This window comes from Nicotiana tomentosiformis, chromosome 7 (assembly GCF_000390325.3).
Source record: "Nicotiana tomentosiformis chromosome 7, ASM39032v3, whole genome shotgun sequence".
NCBI lineage: Eukaryota > Viridiplantae > Streptophyta > Magnoliopsida > Solanales > Solanaceae > Nicotiana > Nicotiana tomentosiformis.
In genome coordinates this window covers 44,326,829-44,339,360 of record NC_090818.1, presented here as the reverse complement: position 1 = coordinate 44,339,360, position 12,532 = coordinate 44,326,829, and the positions used below count along the sequence as shown (strand labels likewise).

The following is a 12,532-nucleotide window of genomic DNA, read 5'->3' as shown; positions in this document are numbered from 1 at the left end:
ATGTTTATTTTATTATGCTTGGAGCCGAATCCCTCCACTATAAAAGGGCTTGGTTATCATTTCTGTAGTACAGATTTTTCTAAGACTTATATTGTAATGAAAGTATTATATTCTTCTACAGTAAAGAATGGCTCTTCCAGTTTCTTAGATTGATTATATTTGTTGAATCCTAAGGTTCACTGTTCTTGATTGCCTTGTCCAGATTGCATTCTCTCCAATCTACATTTATATTTTATTTATCCTTGCATTTTGTATTAAGTTGCGTCACATATTTTCGGAATTGCGTACAAATTGAACTCTATCCATTTTTTGGGTAAGCAACTTCATATCTCGCTTATACTTTATAGGTGTAAGATTCATTTTTTTGTTCTCGTTTTTCCTCTCAAAGACCCCTAGACTTTTGAAAGGCAAATTATAGAAGCATTTTAATATCTTATACTCCATCCATCTTCTCTATATTAAAATGTGACGTATGTACAGTGCAGTGTCACTTTGCCAACTTTTGAGGATATAGAAAACTTAAATATAGAGGAAAGGTTGGTGAATGCTTAAGCAAGAGATAAATTAAATAAAAGGTCACGTGCCAAGTTGACCAACAGCCTACTCCCTTTTTTAATCACTTTTAATTAAGTTCTAAAATACCCTAGTCTTAGTACTGTTAATTTTAATGATAAATTAATTTTCTAGCTTCCAAATACTATAAAAGATAGTAGTAGTAACGTTTAACACAACGTTAGCAGCTTTTAACATCTTATTACTACTCCCTCCGTCCTATTTACTTTTTAGTCCGTGTCAAAAATAATGACTACTTTTTTTATTTGGAAACAATTTATTTTTATGCAATGATGTATAACCATACAAAATATATGTGCCTCATTTTATACCATAAATTTAAAATTTTTTTTTATTTTTTATTCTGTACCCAATCAAATAAGTTCACGTAAATTAAAAAGGAGGGAATACTAATTAAAAAGTTATTACGGAAGTTCAACTTTCGTACTAAAATAAATACAGTATAAAAGATTCAAAGTTATCGTTATTTTAAGACTCAATGCCATCTAAAGAGGAGAAAATATTGGTTTCACAAATTTCATGCTCAACTATTGGCTGAGTTCGCTCTTACGTGGCTTAAGGCTAGCACATTCAAAACAGGATCAGAACATCTACGTCCCAGTATAATCACCTGCACCTCCATAAATAAACCAATGAAAAAGCACCTTACACAATTCAAACCTTATCGAGTTCATCACTGATTCGCCGATGCATTTCACTATCCTACGCCGCGAAACAACTGATCACCAATATATCCTCTTCGTAAGACTCGGTTCTTCGATTAGTTTGACAGAGAGAAGCTGAAGTGAGTTGTGATCTAACACCATCATCCCCCCCCCCCCTTCTCCCTCTTCTCTCTCTCCAGTTTCAATGTCGACCATCAATGGCTTGACCTCACCACAGCCTTTTCTCTCTCTACCAAAGCCCAAACCAAACCCCTCTTATTCCCACTTCAAGCCTTTGAAGCCAAGAATCTTATCCAAAGGCCTCAAACAGCAGAATCAGCAGCTAAGAGATTGGGCCGTCGTGAGCTCGGTGGCCAACGAAACCGACCTGATTCCAGTCCAAAGCAACGACACTACGGACCAGCAAAGCGGCGTCGTAATTGGGTTGGAAAGAGAACCGGAAGGTGGAGATATGGATTTAGTAAATCAGGTAGTGGGTGGGTTTGGAAATGAAGGGAGATTATCATTTGAAGGTGCTGCTGGTGGGTTTCGTTCTTCTTCAAGTGGGTCTAATGGAAAATCAGAACAAGAGGATATGGACAGAGTCATTGATAGAGCTATTAATGCAACTATTGTTTTAGCTGCTGGAAGTTTTGCCATCACTAAATTGCTCACTATTGACCATGATTACTGGCACGTAAGTTACTACTTACTAGTTTTAGAAGTACTAAGTAATAGTGCGTAGTATTTAAACAACTTGGAAAATTTGATTGTTGTATATTTTCTTGCTGCTTGTTCTGGGGATTAACATTTACATATCGTGGTTTAAGGGATTTGTTAGTTGTAAAACCGAGCAAGATTCTTTCTTTATTTTGTTTTGGTCCTCAAATTTTGATCCAATAGCTTCCAAATGAGTAATTGTCTAAAAAAACTCACCTTTTTGGTACAAATACTGCTAAGAGACCACGAAAAAGGATAGAGAAGAAATCTTTCCACCCTTTAAAAGATGTCTCTACTGCGTACAACTTTTTTTCTGGGTGTGTGTCTGCGCGAGCACGCACGCGTGTGATCCAATAAGTTTGGTACCTTTTGGATTGGTATATTCTCAATTTCTCATGCTTATTTTCCTACTCTATTGTAGCCAAAAGTGCAAATCCTAATATAGATGTTTTAATTAATGATCTATGTTTCTGAATGTCTTTAGTCCTATGTGGTTCAACTCTTTCACCATTAGTTATGGATATTATGTCCCAGTTATATGTATGTTTACAGTGGCGGGGTGTGATGTTTGTTTTTATCTGCTTTTGGTCTAATTGGAGAATCTGGCAGTGTTATCAGTTATGTAGTCTAATTTGTATTGGCCTTCTTACCTTGTGCGTCATGATTGGATATTTCATTTCTTTCTATTAATGGAACTGTGGATTAAGATTGTTACATCCTAGTTGCTCTTTTGCTGTTCGAAATCCTGAAGAATGGGTCCTCTTGAATCATAATAACTTTCTTGGTTTTGACACTTTCTTGTTGTCGACTACTTTTGATGAAGTTAGGATCTTATGATTTAGCATCCATAGGAGGAACAAAAATACAAAAGATGTGTTCCCCTGTCGATGTTGTCAAGTACTGGAATCACATATATTTATACTTAACAGTCACAAGTTTACTTTTCTTCGTGTATCATTTTATTTTATAGTTGTATAATCTTTTACTTGGGTTCGCCACGTTGAGACATATTTGTTTCTTGTGGAATTACTTCTCGTAATTTCTCCAGCAATTTTTAGTACGTATATGTATGTTCAAATACATATCTTCCTAGAGAATATAGCTCATCATCCTTCTCTCTCAGGGATGGACCATATATGAGATATTGAGATATGCACCTCAGCACAACTGGATTGCGTATGAGGAAGCCCTTAAAAGAAACCCAGTTTTGGCTAAAATGGTGATCAGTGGAGTGGTTTACTCTCTTGGGGATTGGATCGCACAGGTTGGTGGGGAATGAATAGAAAGTTCCTGCAAATGCCATCGTATTATTTGAAATTGTTGATTGCCACAAAGTGCTAATTAGTTTTGCTTATACTTGTTGCAGTGCTATGAAGGAAAGCCTCTTTTTGACTTTGATCGTGCACGTATGTTGAGATCTGGCTTAGTTGGATTCACTCTTCATGGATCGCTCTCTCATTATTATTATCAGATCTGTGAGGTACTGCTATTTTCAAGTGTTTCATACTTTCATGGCTGTGCAATTTTAGGTTCTAATTTTTGGACTAAGCAACACACTCTGATTCGTTTTAGGCACTTTTTCCTTTCCAAGATTGGTGGGTGGTTCCTGTCAAGGTTGCCTTTGATCAGACTGTTTGGTCAGCAATTTGGAACAGCATTTACTACACAGTTTTGGGCATTTTGCGTTTTGAATCCCCTCTCACCATTTTCAGTGAATTGAAGGCTACATTCTGGCCAATGTTGACTGTAAGAAGAGACCTTCTGCTCTTCCCTCTTGCTTCAATTACCGCATCACTTTTACATAAATAGACTTATTTTTGCATCAAGCAGTGGTTCTTATTACTACGTAAGACATTATTGTGTCATGGTTTTCATATCTATGAATATATCTGTGTGGTTTACCTTGACTATACATATAGTTGCAACTGTGCTGCACAGCTTCATTTTCTCTTCATTCTTGTGTGGCATTTTTCCTCTCATCTGGTCCATAACTCTTACATAATTGAACATTATTTTGTATCTTTAAAGGAGATTTCTAAGTCAGGGTGTTCATTGAATCTCGATAGTGGTTTGCTTGTCCAAATGAAACCTATGTTCTGTTGATAAGTTGATATTTGGTATGCAAGTTACTTGAGTCAATTCATGATGGTATCCTGCAGTTTATATCACTCCTTTTGCTGTTTCTTGCTTGCACGCTTCTATCATGCAACATGAAGTTTGAGGCTCAGTGTGAATTAGTAAGCAAAACATGCATCATGATGCAGTCAGTCTTAACACAGATTCCCTTTATGTGGCTCGTTTTTCAGGCAGGTTGGAAGCTGTGGCCATTTGCTCATCTTATTACATATGGAGTAGTCCCGGTTGAACAAAGGCTTCTTTGGGTCGACTGTGTAGAACTTATTTGGGTTACAATACTCTCAACGTAAGCTTTCATTCCAAAATCTGAATCACAACTTTTTTTACTTTTCTGGTGCATGATATTCAAGGACTGAATTTCGGAAGCACTATAAGCATGCTGACATGAATGATTAAATACTGTACTTTTCGAGGTAGCTAATGTTGCCAAAATGGTTATCATTGAAGCTTATCTTTCTCAAAACATCATTGGTTAAGGAAATTGATGGTGGTCCGACTGTAGTCTTTTAGTATATGGTATGCCAACTCTCAAAGGTTTCCCTTTTTTTAAACGAAGGAGGTTGTCCATGACCTTTTTGGGGGCAGATAGCTCTTAGGTTACATCCAATCAATCATTCCACTTTAGTATTTTCATAAAGGGAAATTGGGCAGCCCAGCTGACAGCTGGGTGAATCAGATTTCCTATTGAATGGTTAATCTCTATGCTATTACTACTTGGATTGTGTTTTCTCGGTCCATAAGCAGGACCTACCTGCAGTGCCCTCAAGTATTTCAAACTTTGATGACAGAACAAATGCAGATGTTACCAGAAGAAGTGCATCATATTCTAACTTCATATGTTTTTTGTTTATTAGTTATTCAAATGAGAAATCAGAAGCTAGAGTCTCAGAGGCATCAGTGGAAGCAGAAATGCAACCTCCCTCAATAGGTCCACCACAGGTATGTGAAATAACTTGCTCGTGAGATGCCTGAGGTGAAGTTGTATTGACATGCTACCTTAATTTGATGTGTGCTGTAGGAGTAAATGAATGAAAGAGCAGAGGCAGGATAAAGATGTGAGGAAGTATAAACAATCTTAACACGCAGCAGAGTATTCATTAAGAGGACCATCAATGGGGTAATGTATAGCTTTGAGGTGATAAAGCTGCAGATACTTGCTGTACCGTACTATCAGAAAACATCCTCTGAGAAACTTGTTTATGATACTGCACATAGCGCCCGAATTCTTTTGTAGTTTGAAATGTAAAAAGTGCAATTAAATGATGCTCATGCTGAAGTTTCAACTGGAACCTCCAAATTAGAAGTGCAGCTTATAACATAATAATAACTTATAGTAGCTTATAGCATTATATTGACTGTCTTGATTCTTGAAGGATCATAAAGCCTGATGCTTCATTTGTTCTTCTCTTGCGACAAGGTGGGTTGCTCTGATGGTAAGCACCCTCCACTTCCAACCAAGAGGTTGTGAGTGCCGAGGGTCATTTGGAAACAGCCTCTCTACCCCAGAGTATGGGTAAGGTCTGCGTACATACTACCCTCCCTAGACCCCACTAGTGGTATTATAGTGGGTTGTTGTTGTTGTTGTTGCATTACCATTTACCATGTAAAGAGAGCAGCTAGGCCTAGGACTATCTTTATTTTCTTTTTCATCAATATTAGCCCAGTTGTGGTTCGTCCATGCCTGATGCCAACATGTAAAATCTTCAATTTTTCCCTACCTTAGCTATATAATCAACCTGTTTACAATTTCTCTCACAAAGTAGTAGACTCGACCATCGCTTGAGTTTGTAGAACTACGGGTACGTGCTTCTCGCACTTCAGATCAAATGCCTGAATGTCCAATATTACTTCTGAAAAAAAATCTACCCAACTTGACGCTTTCATCAAATGTTATTAACATGAGTGGTCAGTTGAGTTCGGAGTATGTGTGTGTTAACCATGGTTGAGTTATAAAAATATCTGTAAAAAGTAAATAAAATCATTACAACACCCTCTCATATCTTTGAAGTTTTTTCCCTACACCGAATCTTCCATGATGTTACCATCAACTCATGTAATTCATGTTGGTGAAAAAATGAAGTTTATAGTTATGAAAGTTTTTTCTAACTGGAGTTTGTCTTCTGTGAAGTAGTAAGACAGAAAAATCATATTTATTTCTCTTCAACACTGATAAACGAAGGAACTCTATTCTCAAGGAGTCAAAGGGAGATCTTTGTAATCATGAAAATCAAAAAGCAAAAAACAGAATCAGTTAGGCCGAGTGGGCTAAATTCCAGGAAGGAAGCAACCAGATTTCTGGTATTAGCTTCTGAAAAATGAACTGATCCAAAAAGCTATTCCCTACGTTATGAAATCTGGGGAGTAAAACTGGCGTGTTTTCAAACGAGTACATTACCACTACGCATCAAAGCAAGTACCCTATCTTTTCAGAAAAGGGAAGAAAAGACACTATTATTATTTAAAAAATAAACAAATTTTACTTAACTAATAATTATAAAAAAATTATAATTTATAAACTTTCATGTAACTTTTAAAATATTTTTAAAAATTAGGAAATCAATGTTTGAATTTAAACTGAAAATTAGATGTGTTAGACCTTATGCTATGAATACCCCCATTTCTTTTGTTGTCAAAGGGAGTAGTAGCATTTATTATAATGGCAGGGGTATACAATAACTGTTTGCTCTAACCTACAACAATTAGGGGTCCAATCAATCAGTTTTCTCGCAATTATGATTTGCTTAATCTTTGGTCATAAGCTTAGTAATTATAAATTGTCATAGACCTCCTTTTTTGGAAGTATATGCCATATATATATATCTATCAAGATAGTGCATTCACTCAAAATCAGTAAAAATCGGTTGAGAAAGATGACATTGTATTATCATTTCAAGTGGGCCATCTTCTTATGTTAATCGCTACTAAACTGTGACTTAACAAAAATTCAACATATTAATTGAAGACAAATTCAAACGGGTACCCAAATTCATACTGACCATCCCTTTCCAGCAAATAAGCTTCAAAAACCATTTATTAAATTCCTTTATGTTTTTGCTGATAAAAGAAATTTAGTTTATGAACTTCCATATGTTACCCTAGAGATAAGATTTGTTAACCTCTAAGTCGTTGTTATGAATGGTTTTGAAAAAGAGGTAGATGGACTATTTTAATCGAGCAAGTAAGGATGTATAATACTTTATTTTGGTAACTTGGCAATACCTATTCATACGTATGCTACAACATATTTTTGGAATGTGGAAATACTTGAAAGTTAAATTGCTGTTGAAAAGAAAGATAAAAATTAGGTATTTCGTTAAACTTACGTCATGTAGAAAGATAAATAAATAAATAAATATACGTATGTTCACACTTGTATGCAATAAGCATCTCTATCGATTTCGTAGATGATGTGAAGCCATGATTCTAAATACATGCATTTGGATCCTCCGCATTATGTGTTGCTAAAATAAGTAGTAGTGAAATGAAATCTTTTTAAAGTAGTTTTGTTATGTTTCCTTGGAAAGGAAATGCAATTAATTAAACGATAATTAAAAAGAGAAAAAGAAAAGATTATGGTTTGGAGATAATGATTCCCCATTGATGATAACGAGATGGTCCAGAGTCAGCAAAGAAAGAAAGGTAATTGTGAGGTAGCATCTTGTTGTCAATATGTGAGGACCTATGGCTCTTGGAATATACTTTGCCCATCTCTAATCCAAGAAAATGAAGGTAGATATAATCAATAGAAAAAGTATGACATCCCAAGTATATCGAGACAAAATATGGTGGAATTTCCTATTCTAATTGCCATGACTGCTTCTAATTTTATTTTCTCCTAATTAAATGCAAAAGCAAATCTCCTTAATTTGTATATCATGTCAAAAGCTCGAAAAGCGTGACGGCCTAACAGTGTAGGTCACTAATGTGGGTTAAAACCTTTGAAAAAAAAGTTCAAATTCAAGTGGAGATAAAAAATGCACTTGGCACCTTGCTGATAATATATCGAGACAAAATATGATGGAATTTCCTATTCTAATTGCCATGAGTGCTTCTAATTTTATTTTCTCAATTAATTAATTTCCTCCTAAATACAAAAGCAAAGCTCCTTAATTTGTATATCATGTTAAAGTTTCGAAGAACGCTACGACCTAGAAGTGTAAGTCACTAAAGTGGGTACAAATCTTATTAAAAAAATGAAAGGTTCAAATTTCAGAGACATAAACGCACCTGACATTTTGTTGGATAAGTACTCAGTGCACAAGTTAGACTCTAATAACACCGTAATAAAGAAAATCTTGCAAATTTAATGGAAAAGCGAATGTGTTTTTCTTTTGGGTAGTCTTTTCTTTTCTCTTATGTAAATTTCTTTGTGAAGGGTAGGCATTAGAAAGCAAAACTGATTAATAAAAGAGTACTTAAATTGGACTCAATATAATAAGGGAGCAGTCAATGAGATTATCTAGCTGTTTGATTCCTCCCATAAATAATTACATCAATCATGTCATGTATGCAATGTGCTAGTTGTATCATGTATGTATGATCCTCCAGAATATGTCTCTATTTAATTTGCTACTCAGCTTTCCACAACAACTAATGATTCTTATCTTTTCCCTTAACAGGATTTCTTTTCTTCTAAGATAGCAAATTTCACTGCTTAATGCTACTCTATGCTTTTGGAAAATGAAAAAAACCAATTCTTTATCAAAATTAACAACCTGCCTACTATCAGATAATTGTAGCTCTAGTAAATATAATCTCCCACTGAGCTAACTAACATACAAATCCAGTCGAGCTTTACCATTTAGGGTTTTAGGAATCTTAAAAAAAGTTGCAAAAAAAGTAATTTTTTGTTACCCACGGGTCAATTTTTCGTTCTGGTAGTTAGTTTAATTAGAGGTAAAATTAGAGAAAGCAAAATAAAAAAAATAAAAAATTGCAGAACAATGAGAAGCTCATGATATATAGAGGTGATAGACAAAGCACAACTACATGGAATATTATGTGTGCAGAATATATTTTTTCCAATATAATGTCGAATACATATATGTTGTAATTCTCTACAGGAAGATTACAAGTTTTGTTTCTATGCATCTCTAGCTATATATTCACAGACAAACCTTGGAGGTGTATGGATTTTTATATTATATACTATAAAGACAGACAGTTAAAAACGAAAATATACATGGCCTCACCTAAGCTTTTAATTTTGCTAACATAGACTCGATCGCTCCCCAAAAAAAAACTGTAAATCATCTAAAAATTCTGTCCTTTTAATTTCTTAGCTACCAACAAAAAACTCAATACCCAAATCCAGCAATCCCACTAATCTAATTAACACCCTCGTGCGAAATTCTGTGACAATAATTAGTTAGCGGATCCTGTATGTAATATGGTATAGTAATTAATATGATTTACATTAATTTTTTTTATGTCTAATTAAGAGTACCAGTTTATCCCTGAATAAGGTTGTCGAAAAACGCCATCGCTAAGTGACCCTTGCAGAATTTGTTGTTGTTGTTGATGAAGTGACGGAGTTTGAGGAAGTTGACTCAAAAGACTTGCAATAGAGCCATTCTGTTCATGATCTGATCTCAGATTCATGCTTAAACCATCGTCCAAGTTATTAATATTCTCTGTTAAAAATCTTTTTGTGGATTGGGAGTTGTCATTAGCCGTTGCTTCTTCGTTCCAATATAAACCAGTTAGCGACCGCTTTGAAGGGAGTACACTCGCGCTTGTACTGAGTACATTAACTGGAAGTTGTGACGACGACTTTGAAGAAAATTGCATACCTTGATCATATATATTCTGGTCATGAGTTTCGAGCAATGTAGTATAGTTGGAAGATTTTTGTTGACCAAATGGGTTGGGCATTGACATTGAGTTATTTGGTATGCATGTTGCTCCAATTATATCATTTAAATCGTCCCTCTCGTGATCTATTGGCCTCTGAGTATTGTTCTTCTTGTAAATCCTACATAAAACCCAATCATCTAGCTGCGCACAAAAACAAAAATCAAGCTTTCACTAATCAATCTCAATCAAATACTACTAATACTCTAAAAATAAAAAATCAATTCTCTTTAAGCTTTTTCTTTTTGTAATAAGAATCGGCCATGTGTGAGGCGGCTATTAGGTACATCCTTACCAATAGATTCTTCTCTAAGCTTTGTGATCGTAACAAAAAGGAATACTTTGGTTGCATCCGCTAAAAACTAGAATTTGAAGAAAAGTACTAGAGATATTTGTATTTGGAAAAAAAACGTTACAAGTTTTCTGAAAAAAAATCTTATTCCACTTGAAATATTCTTAGACTACGTTTTTCAATATTTCACCCAAGTATATTTTTAAGTACTAAAATTCAGTTTTTGCAAATATTGATGACCAAAGTTTAGTATTTGCAAATATTGATAGCCAAAGTTCAACTTGCAGATACTGACTTCAATATTTGCAAGTGCAGTCAAAGCCACATATGCACTTCTAAATTCAGCAGAAGTTTTATAAATTAAACTAAAGAAAATAAAAGATACTTACCCTTAAGGATTTTTTATTGGCAACGTCACAACCAGGGGGCTTGTTATTTGCTTTATTATCAGCAAGTCTATATTCATGCATGATCCAATTCGTTTTCACCCCTTTAGGAGGTTTACCTCCATAGAAAACCAGTGCTTTTTTGACACCCACTTTTTGAGTTCCACCGGCGGTGAGCACCGGCTTATCTGTTCCGGTAGCTTTCCAATAACCAGAAGTTGCCGCTCTGTTTGGCCTCGCTCCATTTGGATACTTCCTATCCCTTGGACTGAAAAAATACCATTCTTGTTCTCCAAACGTCGCCTTAGCTGCAATCAAATTAAATTAAAATACCTCAAACATTCAAAGCTAAGGTCCAAATATCAAAATTTCCATAAACTTCAATTGCTAACTTTTTAGAAAACGAACAGGATCAAAAAGGGAAAAAAAAAATATCATCGACTTTTTCCTTTTAGATTATCATTCTTTCACACCTCTTTAAAGAACACAAGAAGATATATGTGTTTAGTATGAAGAAAATATGTATCAGAAAATGTTTTCCAGAAAATAAATCATTTCGTCGAAATTAAACTAAAAACTATTATCTTCCATTTAAAAGAAAACAATCACCTTCTTCGCAAGTTTCTAAATTTCAAGAGAGTGTTGGATTACGAGACAAATTTCTTTTAAAAAAATATTTTCCTTCGTAGGAGCAAAAAAGGTGGAGTAAATATATACCAGGGAGTTCCCAGGGATCAAATTTGTAAAGATCAACTTCAGCGATAATAGCAACGGGAAGAGGAACAGAAGCAACTCTCTTCTTGAGGTAGTGAACGACGAGTTCTTCATCTGTGGGGTGAAAACGGAAGCCAGGGGGAAGCTGAGGCTGCTGATGAGAGCCGCTTGATGAATCTGTACTCTCCATTAACTTAGAATAAAAGATCAATTTCCTTTTATTCTATTTGATCCGAGCCAGTTGCTGAATTACAATAATAATATAATAATACTCGTAATAACAATAATAACAAGAAGAAGAGTACAAACTTGATGAATGGTAAGAAAATTCTGCTTTCAGATTTCGGATCTTTAGCAGAGAGAAATGGTGTGTAGTTTGGTTGTGGTACAAAAATACAGAGAATCAGCTGGAAATTGGATTGTTTAATTTAAGATTTGCCTAGTCCCCTCTCCCCCATCTTCTTTTATATGGTATACGGCTGGATATTTGTTAGCTTAATAAACTATATACCCCTCTCCCCTCCTCCTTTTATATGGTATATATACGAGGACGGATTTAAGTTTTATACAGAAAATTAATTTTTTTACACCATCAATTAAATTAACCAATAAAATTTCTAACTTATCCTCTTTTCCATATTATCAACACACTTTTACTATAATGATTTGTGTTATATATACGGGCAAAATAAATAACTACTAGTAGCTATTTATTATATCGTATCGTTACTTAAATTTTATTGTATCGTATCGTTAAATCCGTCGTTACGTAACGGCGAAATGTGTCACTTTATGTAACGATCGATTTGTTTTGTTGCGTTGTTATCTTGTCTTTTTCTCTCATCTCACCCTTCATTATTATAAATGATTTTATTTTATCATTTATCCTACCTTTTTATATAATAAATTTATCCCGTATCATAATTTTTCTTTATAATATTACAAGTTTATTCTTCATATTGCTGGTGTGTAATATCATGAAACACAACAAACGATATAATCTATCCAAATATTGTATTCATCAACCGATACAGTACAATACAATACAATACAATACAATAGAATACATTATGAAACGATGAGTAACAACCATCCAAATAAGCTGTAAGAGGCCGTTTGGTTGGGAAATAAGTTATCTAATGATTAATTATCCTGTGATTAGCTATTCTACCATCCCATGAGGATAAAATAACATTACAATCTCGGGATAACTA

The 12,532-nt window shown here is 34.6% G+C and overlaps 2 protein-coding genes across 2 annotated transcripts; one reads left to right on the top strand and one right to left on the bottom strand.

The window, feature by feature from the left end:
- The first annotated feature begins 1,349 nt into the window (after positions 1 to 1,349).
- Positions 1,350 to 5,422, top strand: LOC104090749 (uncharacterized). The gene is made up of 7 exons (XM_009595921.4): positions 1,350 to 1,914; positions 3,061 to 3,201; positions 3,304 to 3,417; positions 3,510 to 3,683; positions 4,244 to 4,359; positions 4,928 to 5,012; positions 5,092 to 5,422. The coding sequence occupies exons 1-7, from the start codon at positions 1,423 to 1,425 to the stop codon at positions 5,095 to 5,097; spliced, it is 1,128 nt and encodes a 375-aa protein (XP_009594216.1). The 5' UTR covers positions 1,350 to 1,422; the 3' UTR covers positions 5,098 to 5,422.
- Positions 5,423 to 9,059: 3,637 nt separating this feature from the next.
- Positions 9,060 to 11,793, bottom strand: LOC104090750 (NAC transcription factor 56-like). Its single transcript, XM_009595922.4, has 3 exons — positions 11,322 to 11,793; positions 10,608 to 10,912; positions 9,060 to 10,070 (listed from the first exon to the last, which is right to left on the bottom strand). The coding sequence occupies exons 1-3, from the start codon at positions 11,506 to 11,508 to the stop codon at positions 9,510 to 9,512; spliced, it is 1,053 nt and encodes a 350-aa protein (XP_009594217.1). The 5' UTR covers positions 11,509 to 11,793; the 3' UTR covers positions 9,060 to 9,509.
- Between the last annotated feature and the right edge of the window lie 739 nt (positions 11,794 to 12,532).

What these genes read in the sequence shown, in the direction of transcription:
- LOC104090749 (XM_009595921.4), top strand. Translation starts at nt 1,423, where the DNA reads ATGTCGACCATCAATGGCTTGACCTCACCACAGCCTTTTCTCTCTCTA. An exon ending in TTGACCATGATTACTGGCAC is followed by an intron (nt 1,915 to 3,060) that starts GTAAGTTACTAC and finishes CTTCTCTCTCAG; the next exon opens with GGATGGACCATATATGAGAT. An exon ending in CATTCTGGCCAATGTTGACT is followed by an intron (nt 3,684 to 4,243) that starts GTAAGAAGAGAC and finishes CTCGTTTTTCAG; the next exon opens with GCAGGTTGGAAGCTGTGGCC.
- LOC104090750 (XM_009595922.4), bottom strand. Translation starts at nt 11,508, where the DNA reads ATGGAGAGTACAGATTCATCAAGCGGCTCTCATCAGCAGCCTCAGCTT. An exon ending in TGATCCCTGGGAACTCCCTG is followed by an intron (nt 10,913 to 11,321) that starts GTATATATTTAC and finishes ATTTGATTGCAG; the next exon opens with CTAAGGCGACGTTTGGAGAA. An exon ending in CCAATAAAAAATCCTTAAGG is followed by an intron (nt 10,071 to 10,607) that starts GTAAGTATCTTT and finishes TTTTGTGCGCAG; the next exon opens with CTAGATGATTGGGTTTTATG.